This window comes from Cydia splendana, chromosome 4 (assembly GCF_910591565.1).
Source record: "Cydia splendana chromosome 4, ilCydSple1.2, whole genome shotgun sequence".
NCBI lineage: Eukaryota > Metazoa > Arthropoda > Insecta > Lepidoptera > Tortricidae > Cydia > Cydia splendana.
The window spans coordinates 2,328,604-2,345,125 of NC_085963.1; the positions used below are offsets into that span (position 1 = coordinate 2,328,604).

The 16,522-nt window shown below is 38.6% G+C and overlaps 3 protein-coding genes across 4 annotated transcripts in view; 1 reads left to right on the top strand and 2 right to left on the bottom strand.

Annotated features, from left to right (window-relative positions):
- Window positions 1-16,522, top strand: part of LOC134789705 (small ribosomal subunit protein mS31) — a 169,157-nt gene that overhangs the window by 107,646 nt on the left and 44,989 nt on the right. The window lies entirely within an intron of this gene.
- On the bottom strand, window positions 1,489-3,530 carry LOC134789459 (adenylate kinase isoenzyme 6). Its single transcript, XM_063760041.1, has 4 exons — window positions 3,374-3,530; window positions 3,141-3,292; window positions 2,393-2,538; window positions 1,489-1,695 (listed from the first exon to the last, which is right to left on the bottom strand). The coding sequence occupies exons 1-4, from the start codon at window positions 3,414-3,416 to the stop codon at window positions 1,506-1,508; spliced, it is 531 nt and encodes a 176-aa protein (XP_063616111.1). The 5' UTR covers window positions 3,417-3,530; the 3' UTR covers window positions 1,489-1,505.
- On the bottom strand, window positions 10,213-12,718 carry LOC134789651 (elongation factor 1-alpha). 2 transcript variants are annotated; one of them, XM_063760242.1, is made up of 2 exons: window positions 12,579-12,718; window positions 10,213-11,946 (listed from the first exon to the last, which is right to left on the bottom strand). In XM_063760242.1, exon 2 carries the CDS (start codon window positions 11,933-11,935, stop codon window positions 10,544-10,546), a length of 1,392 nt encoding a protein of 463 aa, XP_063616312.1. In that variant the 5' UTR covers window positions 11,936-11,946; window positions 12,579-12,718; the 3' UTR covers window positions 10,213-10,543. The 2 variants fall into 2 exon arrangements, with proteins under 2 accessions (XP_063616312.1, XP_063616313.1); XM_063760243.1 differs by having other exon boundaries at window positions 12,540-12,646.

Genomic DNA, 16,522 nt, shown 5'->3' on the forward strand with positions numbered 1-16,522 from the left:
GTGAGTTAATATGTGTTCAAAACGCGAAAGTTTAAAATATTATAAGAGCGGCAAATTTAGAAAATGTAAGCGCGCGAACGGCTGTGGTCCTATACAAAATTTTAATTTTGCAACTTTTTCTACTGACAAACTTGCTTGACCGGCTATATACATATAAAATATTCTGAACTGAAAGTGGGGATTTATTGTGACTCCGCCTGTTCAAATATTTTTGACCCGATTCGTGTACCCATGTAAATTTTGCAGACTGTATAGCCAGTCCGATTTCTAAGATCAAGTTCGCCATACATTTACTACGGCGTACTTGATCTTAGAAAAACGGACAGACTATACCTGAACGTGACTTCGCACTGCCATGCAGATTGATAATAAAATATACAAAATACTTATTATAGCGGAATACATTTATACAACAATGATATATTTACTTATGTTGAGTTAGTCTGTCATGTCATAACAACATTTTAACTAGTTATCTTTTAATCTGCATTAAATTATTATACGTGAATTATTTGACTGGTTCTTCACTGTATGGCATAAACCTATCCCTGTCCAAGTCATATTCTAATCAAATATGAACCGCGAACTCTCAGCGGCCAGTACGTACAGCAAAAAGGTTATTAGCGGATTAATGTCGCTGATTGGTAGTTATTGACATTATATGCATTTCATCTACACTTAGCTATGTACCATTAGTGTAATAAAGATGACTCTTATTTTGTTTACCAGCTTTGATTACAGGCTCTGTAAACGCGTCGTCTTATTTGAATGTAGGCGTAATTGTGTATGTGTGCTAATTTGGCCCGAGAATTTGAACGGTAATGTTCCTAAAGGCGGTATCCATGGTTATATATGATCGCAGCATGAAACACACTAACTGGAAACTCGAATAACCGGTTACGGTTATTTATTTATGACTTAAATTGTATGTTTTTATCATCAAATGACTACAAAATCCTGCCATTTTTGGCTGTGACGCCTGTGGCTATAATTTTTGTCATTCGTGGACTTTAATAACAAAAATATACCAATTTTACTTCCCTTATTAATGAAATATTTTTATTGAATATTGTATCACGTTCAAGGTCATATTTTACTTTTACTGTATTTGGTGTGTTTTATTAAAAAAACGAAGACTTACTCACATTCCCTAATACTGTAGGTACTAAAACAAAGATTTTTGTATTTTTTTAATTACTTCATTGTAAATTTTCCCTAATTGTAGTGCACAATCGCCCTAAATATATAGTTATAGTTGGTAAAGCAAATCTTGTCAGTAGAAAAAGGCGGCAAATTTGAATAACGTAGGCGCGAAGGGATATCGTCTTATAGAAAATTTGAATTTCGCGCCTTTTTCTACTGAATAGATTTGCTTGACCATCTTTAAAACTTAATTCGTGCGGATGTATACTTTCATTCTTCACAAAAAGTCGATTCATCCTATTAGATCACCCTAAGATGAAGAATTTGGGATGATAAAAAAAAAACATTTAATAATAATAATTTTACAAGTTCTCTTCCTTCCACCTCTCTATCCATTCTACGATTGTGTTCACGTTTTGCTGCAGCTGCTCTTGCGTCTCGTTCTGAAGCTGAATAACTATTTCCGGTTTGTACGATGACTGTGCTTCTTCTAACAGGGTCTCGAATATTTCACACTGTATGTTGTCTTCTAACTTCCTACCAGTGTATCCTCTGCAAAAAAAAAAGGAAATAATATAAGCAGACATCGTACATTTTTGGTGCAGCAGAGTGGTGTTAACGGAATTGGTATAGATAATTTCAACTGAAATGGTAAATTAAGGTTAATATTAACGTAATTAACGCTAATTAATCATTAGGGTTGAAATTATTTATACCAATTCCGTTAACACCACTCCGCTGCACCACAAATGCTGGAAAATGTATGATCACTGAATATAAGATATTGATATAAATACTTTAGTAGATTTTCACAGGCAAAACAAGCTCTGCAAATGATTTTTTTGAATGGTTTCCATTATTATATCCTGTGCCTATACGGCATCTAAATCTTAGAATTGGTTAAATATGATGGATAATCCATGGGAGAGGGGGGCACCATGGTCTAGAATTGAGGGCCTTACACAAAAAAGAAAATCGAAATTTCGTTATCTGTTTCTCTATCACTCAAATATGCAAGGGGGATTCTGGTTGAATTGGTACTAGAACAATTACTTACTGAAACTTATTACTGCAAGCATCTACCGCAGATGGACTTGATCGAGACAAACCTTACTGGTTTAACGATACTTTTGTAAGTATAAGTTTAGATATTGTATTGTAATTACCTGAATATTATTCTCCACTAGTAACCAAATGACCAAGCCAAAACATATACATGGTAAATAAAACTAATGACAAAGTGTATTACCGAGCGGAAAGTCTGTCATACAGCACTGTGTTGCTAGTTCTAATTACGAAAACTGCATCAAACCACCGCTCAGGGAAGAATTCGCAACCATGGTAGTCCACTATGTTGCCACCTTTCGCCATCAACCCTTCCATCATGTCAAGTAACTGAAAAGTAATGAATATAGGGTCATTGCGCTAGTTTTTGTCCAGCTATAGTTTTCATCCACTTGACGAAATTTGAATATAAACCTTCATTGCTGCACAAATTTGGACTTATTGCAATACTTAATATCTTAACAATTTTTCTATCTACATTAAAATTATATTTCGCATGTAGCAAATCATAAATGAAATGTAATATTTGCTAATCCGTCAAGTGGACGGAAACTGATACCAGACGGTATACTGACGCAATTACCCAATAGTTTATTCAGGTAAATTTTAAGTTTTTTTATATTGCAGCTATATCCAATATTATTAAGTAATACTTTAGTAATTGGTATGGGAGACTTCCATAGACCATAAGGCATGCCATGCATTCAGGGAGCCGTTTTCAATTTTTTTTGTAGACTGGGACACCGGGAAATGAACCTTCAAACACAGACATGTGTAGGTATACATCTAACAAGAAGGAGGGTGTCCTTGTTTAATACAAAATGCTTTAAATACCCATGATTTGACTGGGCACTCCCTAAACCCAAAAATTCAAAGGCCGCAAAATTCAAAGTTCTGATGGAAGCAAACGCTACAAGTGATTTCCAATTTACCTTATCCTCATTGAGATACGGACACTGGTATTCTGGGTCATACTCGTCTAAACAATGGAATTCTTCAGCCAGTTTTGATACTTCTCTCCAAGTAAACTTGCTCCTATCTGCCACCAACTTTGACAGCGTGGATTTGCCGACACCAGGGGTCCCTAGAACATAAATTTAACAGTTTAATTATCTCCTATCCCTTACAAGTCTTAAAGTTTTGTTTATTTCGTATTTCCACGCACCTGTTATTAAAATATTCGGGATCTGCCTTGGATGGGATGCCATGCCGCTATTATCTCATTAATGTAGCTTAATTAAAGTACCAACTACGTTCTGCACCAGTAAATTATTTTTAATTTCTGATTATCACATCAACAACGAAACCCACGTTGAGATTCTTGAGATATTTACTGTCATAGTGACAGGACAATGACTCTGACGTCACTGACGGATAGGCTAAGTTTAGGAATTCGACTCAAAAGTAAGATACACTTTTTTATTTAAGGGTTTGTTAAACGCTCTGATACAATGCTATAATATTAAGAAAGAGAAAGCGGCAGAACAGACATGGATGATGGAGCAGACGCGACCCTGAAAACAAAATTGAAATTAAATTTTAATGTCAAAAAGCTACTTCCGGTTATAAGTATATATGCTCTTTGGTTATAAGATTTTTAAAAACGCCTCTACAAATTTTATAGGTTATGTTGTGATATAACCTAAAATAATTTTATGTTAAAATGTTATTTAATGACTCAAAAAACTATTTTGCACTGAAACAGCATTAGTAAATAATCTAATTAATTAGTGTGATAACGTTAATATGAGAATCTATAGACCAAGAGGCATAACAAGAGGTCAGATTATTCTCGTATCAGTTTTGGGTGTATTTGGCGGAGTTTATATCTGGAGACCGCTTTTTGACGAGCACTTCCCCAGGAACAAGCGTACCTCACAGCCTGAGTCAGCTGTGGAAGTTAAATAACCATGGAGGCCGTCAAACGTTGGTTCAGGACATCCAGCCCGCTGGTGAAAACTTTAATGGCTGTATCTGTCACATCTGGCTTGGTTGTAGTCCATAAGCTAGTGTACGCGCCCCATGTACACAAGAAAAGGTATCGGCAAGCCGAGGAATGGGCTAACATGATCATAGAACAAGAAGAGGCGGCTGAAGCCGCGCGCCTGGGTGAAAAACATAACTCTTACTAAACTTATATTAGTTTACTTTAGCTTAGTATTATAATTAATATATTAAAATGTTGTAGTTTCATTTTGTTTTATTCACCTCTTCCTATTTACCTTAGAATGTTCATTTCCTAGGGTTGCATATTGGCTACTCTCCAGTCATCATTCACCGGGAGGTAAAAGGTCATTGACATTGTAGTTTGTACAGAGTAGTCGGGAGCGTTCACGGTCATTGATTTAAATGATTTAGGCACATCTCATTAGAATAGTTCGCGTAATTTCAAGAGAGAAAGTAGGAGATAAATGAATTGTTCAATTCACCCTTTTGTCAGAAACACTACACTATCTATCAAAATAAGTAACGAGTTTTCATAGATACTAAGTAATATTTATTTATAATAACAGTCGACCTGTATGTAACTAACTATGTAATGGAATCTAAGGTAACTAATTTAACCATCTTCCAAGGATCGTAGCGTTATGAAAATTGGCAGCTGTATGTACCTAGTTCTGATGACAATACAATAATATGGTACTGTCGAACTGATCTGATGATGGAGACAGGAGGTGGCCATAGGAAATCTGTGATGAAACAACGCAACCTAATTGTGTTAGGGGTTTTTAGAATTGTCTCGATAAGTATTAGTTGTCTGTCGTAATAAAAGTACAGTCAGCGATAAAAGCTTGTACCAAAAATGAAATTTTTGCCAAAAACTTATTATCTATAAGGTAATAGGTTTTACAGTACATCTGGTGCTCCATTACGACACCCTGTCCTATAATAAGCACATTACGCAACTACGAAAATTTTAAGTGCCATATGTAGGCTGTAAAAAACGTACGATACACGTGCGAATAGGTAATAATTTACTGTTTTCCGCACTAGTATCGTAAATAACTATTATGAATGCGGAAGTCTGTGTGATTTTGATGAGATTTGGCATGTACTGAGTGATGTAACTTGCTTAACTAAAGCATAAAGGTAGAAGTGGTAGAACATGTGCTATCTACTTAATTTTTGGAAATCCACCCCCTGGAGAGGAAGGGGACATTACATCTGTGTGACATATTATAATAACACCTGTAAACTTAGGTTACCTGCAACCAAATTCTGAAAAATAAAACTAACCTGAATAAGTGAATATGCAATCTTACGTGTCCCAAAAAAACCTTTTAGCATAGGTATAAGTACGTGCAGTACGCAGTACTACATATGCCTAATGGTAAGCGATTACCGTTGCCCATGGATACCCGCAACACAAGAGGGATTGTAAGTACGTTGCCGGCATTTAAGATGAGATTACGCTCTTGTCCCGTGCCCTGCTGGCAAAAGGTACTATCAACATACATATATACTACACAGTATACCACGTGTCCCAAAATTCAACGATAAGCTGGCACCAGAAGATGGACCTGCTCATGACTACTCGAGGAAAAAAAAGAAATAAAATATATCTCAATTTATTATGGAATTACAAAAAAAAATAAAAGTCGACACCCCTAATAGTGGTATTTTTAACGACCATGTCTACAATTTTTCAATTTTTTTTTTCCTGGAGTAGTCATGAGCAGGTCCATCTTCTTGTGCCAGCTTATCGTTGAATTTTGGGACACGTTGTATATACCTACCATGAAATCATGTAGCAATCTGGGTATAAGTATTTTCAAACAGGGGTTTCTTGCGTCAAGCAGAGTGCAACGGTACAGTCACGTGCAATATCACTAGGCGTTCAAAAATATTTCACAACTGTAATGTAATAATTACTGATCACCGTGCCTGCTGTTCCTTATTTTTATTTAGGTGCTTAATATTCAGACAATGATTCATAATTCGACGACGGTGATAGGCATTTCCATCGAACTATCTAGGTTTTTGATTCATTTAGGTATTTTAGGTACAGTTGTCAACTTGTCGCATACTATTTTATGTATAATGAATAACATAATACTCATAAACATCAAACATTCGTGTTTGCAATTGTATAGAAAAACTAATATTTTTGTTGTGGACTTCACCTAAAATAATTACTATCATTCAGAAGTATTTACATCGTGCCTACTTAATTTACCAGATCGATATTATCAGTCACTTACCTATAAAATCTTATCAGGCAATGCATCTTTCTAGATACCTACATACTTACATACGTTCACTCGTCAACCCTACCTGGGATCCCAGCAACGTTTTGCACCCTGCGTTTTGCTAATTCCAAAAATAGACTAGGCTTATAGGCTACTTGACATGCGCGGGCCGAGCTCCTGAATGACATCGGACTAGGCTTCCAGACACCCCTCTGTATCTACTACAACCTATCTAGAAAATCCAGACTGCGTATTGATTATTTTGAATGCCTATGATGGCCCGTTACATGTCTGAACCCACATGTAACTATTTGGTTAGTTCCAGATTCTCAGAGTGTGAGAATCCGGCGAATCGGGAACCATGTATTTGTCAATAATATGCCACTGTGTATAAGTACCTTTCTCTTTGTTCGTGAGAGGACAAGATGGGAATTACATTACATTTATGTACTCACAAATTATTATAGCAGAGTGAAAGCAATAACTATTTTTTCACCACACCAGCTCGGAAAGGCTTACTTTGCACTTCAAAAACTGATAGCAAAGTTGCATTTTATTCACATGTGAGGCAAAGTAATGAAATGCAAATTTTGAGTTGTTTTCTTATTTTTGCTGGAAGAATTGACTTTTAAATGATGATTTGGATGATAAATATTTAATAACGTTCATTTGGATTTGATATTTTACATTTAATATTTGCTTCGGGTTGGTGTGGTGAAAATGTGTTTCACTCGGGGGCAAATTTTGTTTAACCCTCGTGCTTTGAAACCCTCGCAACGCTCAAGATTCCATTTTTCGAGCCACTCGCTACGCTCGTGGTTCAATTTTGGAATCTTTCGCTTGCTCGGGTATCAATATTAGCACGAGCGGTTAAACAATAACTTTGCCCCCTTGTAAAACAAATAACTATTATTTCACTTCAGATTCCTTTCACGAGTTTAAAAAAAATTAGGTTGGCATTTCTAGTTTTATATTTTTAATTACCTATAGTTTGGACTATTTCAGAATTTAACTGTTTCAAATGGGTAATTAATGATGGTTAAATTCAAGCATTAACCCTAATAGCATTTTCTTGTAGGGATTTTGTTGGGCCTTTGTTTACGTATTAGTTGGGCAACCGTTATATTTGGCCGTACGATTTGCTGGAGGGCCCTCGACAAAGGCCCTCCCGAAGATTCCCAACAGAGGGCCATAAGAGTAATTTTTTCGTTGGGCCTATTTAAATAAATCATACAATTATTCAACGGTGGTGGTTTTGGTTGGGCCTATACACATTTGTTTGATGGTTGGTTAATTGTTACATTTGGCCGTACGATTTGCTGGAGGGCCCTCGACAAAGGCCCTCCCGAAGATTCCCAACAGAGGGCCATTAGAGTAATTTTTTCGTTGGGCCTATTTAAATAAATCATACAATTATTCAACGGTGGTGGTTTTGGTTGGGCCGTGGTTGGGCCTATACACATTTGTTTGATGGTTGGTTAATTGTTACATTTGGCCGTATGGCTTGCTGTAGGGCCAACTGCAAAAAAATAAAAAAGGGCAATTTTTTCGTTGTGCTTCTGTTTGCAAATTCAACAATTACCCAACGGCAAGTCAGGTAGGTCGGTAGGTAGTCGTGCACCAGGTTGAAGGCCCAACACAGCTTGTCCCACAAAGGGCCAACATTGTAACTTTAACGCTGGGGCCTTGTATAGGATTCTTACAATACTACCGTAGGTAAATAGTTGTGTAATTTATAGTGTGCCTACAGTCTAATTATGTAATGGGCTTTTGTTTACGAGTCCTACAGTTACCCTACGTTAAGTAAGTGGTTGTGTAATACGACGTTGGGTCTTTGTTGATAAATATTACAATTACACTACGGTAGGCATTGGTTGTATCCACAATTCATGAAGGCCCTAGGCTAGGCAGCAGTTGTTGTTAATCTTCTCTGTATCGTTCCAATTTTAGTATATGTACTGCCGAAGCAAGTACACTTACTATATACTCTAATTTGTATATATACTAACCGCACTTCGAAACTTCGTTAGCGAGATTTATGTTTTTTGAGATTTAAATTGAGAAAATGTTGGTAAAATACAATTTATTAAATTTATGTATAAATTTTATAGTTATAGCTATTAGATTTATAAGTTACTTTTAAAAAATATTATGATTATATCCGGAATAATCGAGAAAATAACTATAACTTCGATGTTTGGAGACAGTAACGCCATCTAGTGACGCTACAAGCAAACTCAACTGGTATTGTTGGGCATCAGTACCACAGCCAATGTTGGTAAATGCGATATTTGTGCTCACTGGGCCAACGAATGTTATTGTTGTTTAGCCACCGGTACCAAAATACACAAAGGCCCATTGTTAGGCGTCAGTGCCACAGCCAATGTTGGTAAATACGATATTTGTCATCATTGGGCCATCGGATGATATCTTTGACTAGCCAACGTTACCAAAATACACAAAGGTCCATTGTTGGGCATCCGTGCCACAGCCAATGTTGGTAAATGCGGTATTCGTCACCATTGGGCCAACGAATGTTATCGTTGTTTAGCGAACGGTAGCAAAATACACAAAGGCCCATTGTTGGGCCTCAATGCTACATCCAATGTTGGTAAATGCGATATTTGTCGTCATTGGGCCATCGTATGATATCGTTGATTAGCCAACGTTACCAAAATAAACAAAGGCCCATTGTTGGACATCAGTGCCACAGTCAATGTTGGTAAATGCGATATTTGTCATCATTGGGCCATCGGATGATATCGTTGATTAGCCAACGTTACCAAAATACACAAAGGCGCATTGTTGGGCATCAATGCTACAGTCAATGTTGGTAAATGCGATATTTGTCGTCATTGGGCCATCGGATGATATCGATGATTAGCCAACGTTACCAAAATAAACAAAGGCCCGTTGTTGGGCATCAATGCTACAGCCAATGTTGGTAAATGTGATATTTGTCGTCATTGGGCCATCGGATGATATCGTTGATTAGCCAACGTTACCAAAATAAACAAAGGCCCATTGTTGGGCATCAGTGCCACAGCCAATGTTGGTAAACGCGATTTTTGTCATCATTGGGCCATCGGATGATATCGTTGATTAGCCAACGTTACCAAAATACACAAAGGCCCATTGTTGGGCATCAATGCTACAGCCAATGTTGGTAAATGCGATATTGGTCGTCATTGGGCCATCGGATGATATCGGCGATTAGCCAACGTTACCAAAATAAACAAAGGCCCATTGTTGGGTATCAGTGCCACAGCCAATGTTGGTAAATGCGATATTTGTCATCATTGGGCTATCGGATGATATCCTTGACTAGCCAACGTTACCAAAATACACAAAGGCCCATTGTTGGGCATCCGTGCCACAGCCAATGTTGGTAAATGCGGTATTTGTCACCATTGGGCCAACGAATGTTATCGTTGTTTAGCGAACGGTAGCAAAATCCACAAAGGCCCATTGTTGGGCATCACTGCCACTGCCAATGTTGGTAAATGCGATATATGTCATCATTGGGCCAACGAATATTATCGTTGTTTAGCCAACGGTACCAAAATACACAAAGGCCCATTGTTGGGCATCTGTGCCACAGCGAATGTTGGTAAATGCGATGGTGGGCCAATACAAAATTAATGTTGGCTTCGGAACGAACCTCATCCCAACGTTTTCCCTACCGTTGGCACCGTAGGCCCCAACGAAAATGCTACTAGGGAAGTGATCATTATGCGACAATAAAATGGAATTTACTGTTATATGTTATATCACTTGATACTTGAAAGTCTGGCTAGATGAAATAATCGAAAGATGTCAGGAAATTTAAATTTATTTGTGTACCATTTACTTAAAACAAAAATAAATTATTTACTGCATCTATTTCAAGGTCTTAAAGAAATGATACAATTCTGTACTGGAGGCTACCTTTATTTCTATGAATTTACACTTTCAGTTGCAGTCATAACAAAATATTTCAGATATATGTATAACCACCTTATATAAATTATAAAATAATGTTACAGTATAAGCCTTGTAAAAAATATAGAAAAGGAATGAGTTTGTAGCCCTTCTTTCCTTCTGAACACCTTTCGGTGAATGAAGTATCGCAGTTGGATGAAAAATTGTGCTGTTAAAAGGCCTAGCTACTTCTTGCCCTTGGTGGCCTTCTCGGCAGCTTTGGTGACCTTGCCGCCGCCAGCCTCCTTGAAGTTGACAGCCTTGATGACACCGACGGCGACCGTCTGTCTCATGTCACGCACGGCGAAACGACCGAGAGGAGGGAACTCCTGGAACGACTCCACGCACAGAGGCTTGGAGGGGACCAGGATGACGATGGCAGCATCTCCTGATTTGATGGATTTAGGGTTATCTTCAGTGGATTTGCCGGTACGACGGTCAACCTTCTCTTTGATTTCTGCGAATTTGCAGGCAATGTGGGCTGTGTGGCAATCGAGCACAGGCGTGTAGCCGTTTGAAATCTGTCCGGGGTGGTTGAGCACAATAACCTGTGCGGTGAAGTCTGCGGCACCCTTGGGGGGGTTGTTCTTGGAGTCGCCAGCGACGTAGCCACGACGCAGCTCCTTAACGGACACGTTCTTGACGTTGAAACCGACATTGTCGCCGGGCACGGCCTCCTGGAGGGCTTCGTGGTGCATCTCCACGGACTTTACTTCAGTGGTGATGTTGGCGGGCGCGAACACAACAATGGTGCCGGGCTTGAGAATACCAGTCTCGACACGGCCTACGGGCACCGTACCAATACCGCCAATTTTGTAGACGTCCTGCAGGGGCAGACGCAGGGCCTTGTCTGTGGGGCGGGCAGGGGGCAGGATGGCGTCAAGAGCCTCGATGAGGCACTTGCCTTCAGCCTTGCCTTCCTTGCGCTCGACATTCCATCCCTTGAACCAGGGCATCTTGGTGGACGCCTCCAGCATGTTGTCTCCGTGCCAACCAGAAATGGGTACGAAAGCGACAGCAGCTGGGTTGTAACCGATCTTCTTGATGTACGAGGAGACTTCCTTCTTGATTTCCTCGAAACGGGATTCGCTGTACGGGGGCTCAGTGGAGTCCATCTTGTTGACGCCCACGATCAGCTGCTTGACACCGAGGGTGAAGGCGAGCAGGGCGTGCTCGCGGGTCTGGCCGTTCTTAGAGATACCGGCCTCGAACTCACCAGTACCGGCGGCGACGATGAGCACGGCGCAATCGGCCTGTGAGGTACCAGTGATCATGTTCTTGATGAAATCCCTGTGTCCGGGAGCATCGATGATGGTCACGTAGTACTTGGCGGTCTCGAACTTCCACAGGGCGATATCGATGGTGATACCACGCTCACGCTCAGCCTTAAGCTTGTCCAACACCCACGCGTACTTGAAGGAGCCCTTGCCCATCTCCTGGGCCTCCTTCTCGAACTTCTCGATGGTACGTTTGTCGATACCACCGCATTTGTAGATCAAGTGGCCGGTGGTGGTGGACTTGCCGGAGTCGACGTGTCCGATCACGACAATGTTAATGTGAATCTTTTCCTTGCCCATTTTTGGTTAGTCTAAAACAAAACGAAAAGATATCGTTAATAAAGTGCAATAAATTCCAAGACGACGATAGGATGCACACACAAGGTCGGACGGTGCCTCATGTACAAGATATGCGCGACCGGCAATATGGCGGCCGCATGGCCGCCTCGCCCTATCTTGACATCTCACAATGGATGTCAGCCATTACAGCTTGTGGAAAGTTATTGATTCAATTAAATTATTTTCACAAACAGTTTTAAACGTATGATGACATGGAAATACTTTAATGCAAAACGAGTATACAGAAAACAAATATTTTCCACTACCACGTGGTGCAACGCATGCCGGTGCGCAAGTGTGACGCGTAAGCAGATTGAAAGTTACTAAAACTGCCATTATTTAACGTGGTTTACGATAATAAAACATATGAAAGCTACAAAAGATCAATTTAAAAGCGAACAAAAGAATTCCACGTTGTTAACTTGACATATCGACAGGTTTTGAATTACACCACAGTGGCAAACTTTCCAGCGAATTTGGAAAATAACTCGTTTGCGGGAAATTAAGTTACTGCCAATACGGACTAAATGCTAACACTATGTTTAACAAAACTTTAGATAATTACACTTTTCACTGCACTTAACTACTTTCTTCTGACACTCACCACGGATTACTACGTGTAAGATCCGAGAAAGACTCCAACAGAATGGCCGAGAAATGATTTTTCCTTCAGCTGGAAGGACGAGAATCACTTCCGGTTCTCCGCCGAATGTAGCCATATTATAAACAACATTTACCCCATTTCTCTACCACAAACATATAGTCTGTCAAGCCATTTCCGTCAGTAGGAAAAAAGCGGCAAATTTAAAAAATGTATGTGCGAAGGGTTATCATCACATAGAAAATTTGAATTTCACGCCTTTTTCTACTGACAAAAATTGAACACATGTCATGTAAAAGTATAGAGACTAGAGATGCAACGGATATTCGGTTACTATCCGGTATCCGGCCTATCCGGCCACTATTTCAACATCCGTCCGGATACCGGATAGTAGCCTAGTATCCGGCCGGATACCGGATAGTAACATTGCTTGATTTCGGAGTAAATAAAATTGGAATAAGAAACAGTCACGGTCATAATCGTACTCGTTATTTTAAAACAATTGAAACATTCCACTCACTTGCACGCGCACTCATTTCGTATCTAGAAATGAGTCCGCGCGGACGTTCACTATGAAACAGGTCAAGACCCGCACAATGCGCACCTGAAAAACCGAGATGTAGGTATAGTTCCGCCGGTCGAATATTCGGTGGCCGGATACCGAATATTCGGCCAATGGTCTGGCCGAATATCCGGTATCCGGCCAAACAACTATCCGTTGCATCTCTAATAGAGACCTTGCGTGTTAAGGGGCCCACTGATTAACAGTCCGCCGGACGGTATGGACCTGTCAGTTGTTCGGAACTGTCAAAATTTTGTTCTAACTGACAGGCCGATACCGTCCGGCGGACTGTTAATCAGTGGGCCCCTTATGAGGGTCTGCCATCTCGTGACCTGAATCGAAAGCGAAAACAATTCACGCTTCTAAGCAGGTACTGCAGGGGCTGCGTTGGATGCGGTCTTACGTATATTCAAATTAGTTAAACTAAATACTTTAAGGTGCCGCATGAGGTGACAAACGTAGTTTTAGTAGATCTTTCCGTGTCAGTAGGTAACTAAGTATTGTTTGTCCCTGCCTGCATATATATAATATATGTAATTATTTCATTATATAGGTATTCTGATACTTGTTTTTCCTTTTTCGGTTCATTTTTGTAAGCAGTCGGGTTGTTTTGTTTTTATAATAATAATTCTATTAATATTAAACTCAAATAAAATAGTGGTGATAATTACTGGAAAAAAATCCCATCTTCTACCAGTGGTAACAACTGGGACAAAAAATTCCCAGTAGTTATAGTCCGACAAGAAACTGTAGAAAATTATTGAGGGCGCCACTTCCTATAGTAGGTCAGTCGGAGATCCCACATATGGTCGACCTTCACCAATCTGTCTGACGGATGAAACTATGAAAATATGTTCCAGAACATAAATACAGTGTGTTTGACAAGAGCGTGACCAGTGTATATGTATATTTTAAGGATGTAGCACAGAAAAAAAAAGTACTCGCTGAATAGAATGTTCTTTTGCCTACAATGCTTCGTAAAAAATAACAAAATACTTTGGACAATTTCCCACCTAAAAGTCAATAAAAAAAAAAGGAATGCCGCTTACAATTCACATTATGAGGCAGTGTTCTCCTGTACGTACCCAAAAGGTCCCAAAATGTCACAAACCAAGCTGATTGTATATAAATAAATCGAAGGCGTTTGTAATTAAGTGGGTGAAGCATTATAAGGAGTATAAAAATGTTTAAGATTTACCAGAACGCGGGAAAACATAAAAGACCTCCTTCACAGAGGATAAATGGGTCTTGCAGATATTTAAAAAAAATCCACTTCTATCATTGCGTTCTGGGCCTTCTTGATAAGTAAAACTTACGATAAAAGGTTTGAAGATATCTTTAGATACAATCAGAAGGTGTTTGAATGAAAATGGTTTAAAATATTGCAGTACGGTGAAGAAGCTTCTCCCTTACTGAAAAACATATGGAAAAAAAGCCTATCGTGGGCGAGAGCAAGCAAAAACAAAATATTTTTTTTTCTATGAAGTTTCTTTTTGGGGAGTTAATTAGTCGACTTGAACCTGTTCTACGGCAGATAATAGAGTGCTCGTGCGAACCGAGAATTACCCAGTAAAGGAACTTGTTTGGGGATGCTTCTCGAAGCAGGGTTTCGGCCATTTGCACTTGTGCACCGATACACTGGACGCCCATAAAAGGGTCAAAATTGATGAAAAGGCATTGCCCTCTTCCTCTATCAAAAGCTTCCAAAGTATAACGCTTCTTGGATCCCACAAGAGAATAATGACCCTAAATGCCGAAGTCAGCTCTGTACTGCATGTAAAACTGAAAATAGCGACGATGTTTTGGATTGGCCCTCACAATCACCCGACGCCAATCTAGTTCGAAATGTTTGGGCATGGATGAAGCTCAAATTACGAGGAAATAATACTCTTAGTTTTATTGATCTAACTCGAGAACTGAAATCTGTGCGAACGTCTTTACCTTGCAGTTTTGCTGAAAATTTGGTCGAAATTATGCCTCAAATTTACCAAGGTATTATTAATAATTCAGGAGACTGGACGCCTTAATAAAAATAAAGCATGAATATGTAATAACAATACTCTAATATTATAGTATTTGACATGAACACTCTTTACTTTTTTTCTAAGTTTTACCGGTCACGCTCTTATCGTACATAGTGTAAATAGGGTTGCGGAAAGAAATATGGTCAAAGCTATTTTTAATAAATTTTTGAAAAAAAAATATTTTTCGGCAAATTTCTTCTGATTTGTCTGACGAACGAAATAAGTTTCAGTGGAAAGTATACAACTTGTACAATATAAATCAACTAGGTTGCCTATCTTTTTTCGGTCACTATTATGTGGTTGCCGTGTTTAAAGAGGTGATTTTATGTCGATAAATGCACTCATCTGTCTGACGCTTGAATTATACATCAAAATGATGGTAATTTTATTGCAAATACAATGGCATAGGGTTGCTTGCGAAAATCCGGTAACAAATAAGGGTTGCCAGGCTTTTAATTAAAATAAGAAGGGAAGACTTTTAGCGATAACTCATAAACGGCTTTACTGATCAAGTTTCTTTCAATTTTAAGCACTATTATTATGATTTTTTCCATATTTTTTAGACAGATGGTTCAAAAGTTAGAAGGAAAAACCTTTTTTTTTCTTTCTAAACGTTTATTTCCGAAATGATTCACTTTATCAAGAAATGTTGTTTAAAGACCACTATTTATTTTAAAAGGCCTATCCAACGATACCCCACACTATAAGGTTGAAACGATGAAAAAATTGGCACACACATTTTGTTTCTTTCAAAGCGATTATTTCCGAAAATATTTACTTTATCAAAAAATGTACTTCTAAAACCCCTATTCATTTTGAAAGACCTTTCCAACAACATCCCACACCATAGGGTTGACACGAAAAAAAAATCCTCACGTACATTTTGTTTCTTTCGAGGCGACTATATCCTAAAATATTCACTTTATCAAAAAATGTTTTTTTAAAAACCTTATTTTATTTTAAAACTCATATCAAATGACATCTTACAACATAGGTTTCAAACGAAAAAAAAGAAAAAAAATGTATGTGACCATTTTTTTTCGCTTCAACCCTAGAGTGTGACATGTCGTTGGATAGGTCTTTTGAAATAAATACGGTGTTTTACAAAACATTTTTTGGTAAAGTGAATATTATAGGAAATAATCGCCTCGAAAGAAACAAAATGTACGTGAGGATTTTTTTTTCGTGTCAACCCTATAGTGTGGGATGTTGTTAGAATGGTCTTTCAAAATGAATACGGGTTTTAGAAGTACATTTTGTGTAAAGTAAATATGTTCGGAAATAATCGCTTTGAAAGAAACAAAATGTGTGTGACAATTTTTTCATCGTTTCGACCTTATAGTGTGGGGTATCGTTGGATA

Excerpts from the sequence above, each read along its gene's own strand:
- LOC134789459 (XM_063760041.1), bottom strand. The coding sequence starts at position 3,416 with ATGGCATCCCATCCAAGGCAGATCCCGAATATTTTAATAACAG. Across the intron at positions 3,293-3,373 it reads CCCGAATATTTTAATAACAG|GGACCCCTGGTGTCGGCAAA; the intron begins GTGCGTGGAAAT and ends TTTATGTTCTAG. Across the intron at positions 1,696-2,392 it reads TATGACAGACTTTCCGCTCG|AGGATACACTGGTAGGAAGT; the intron begins GTAATACACTTT and ends TTTTTTTTGCAG.
- LOC134789651 (XM_063760242.1), bottom strand. The coding sequence starts at position 11,935 with ATGGGCAAGGAAAAGATTCACATTAACATTGTCGTGATCGGACACGTC.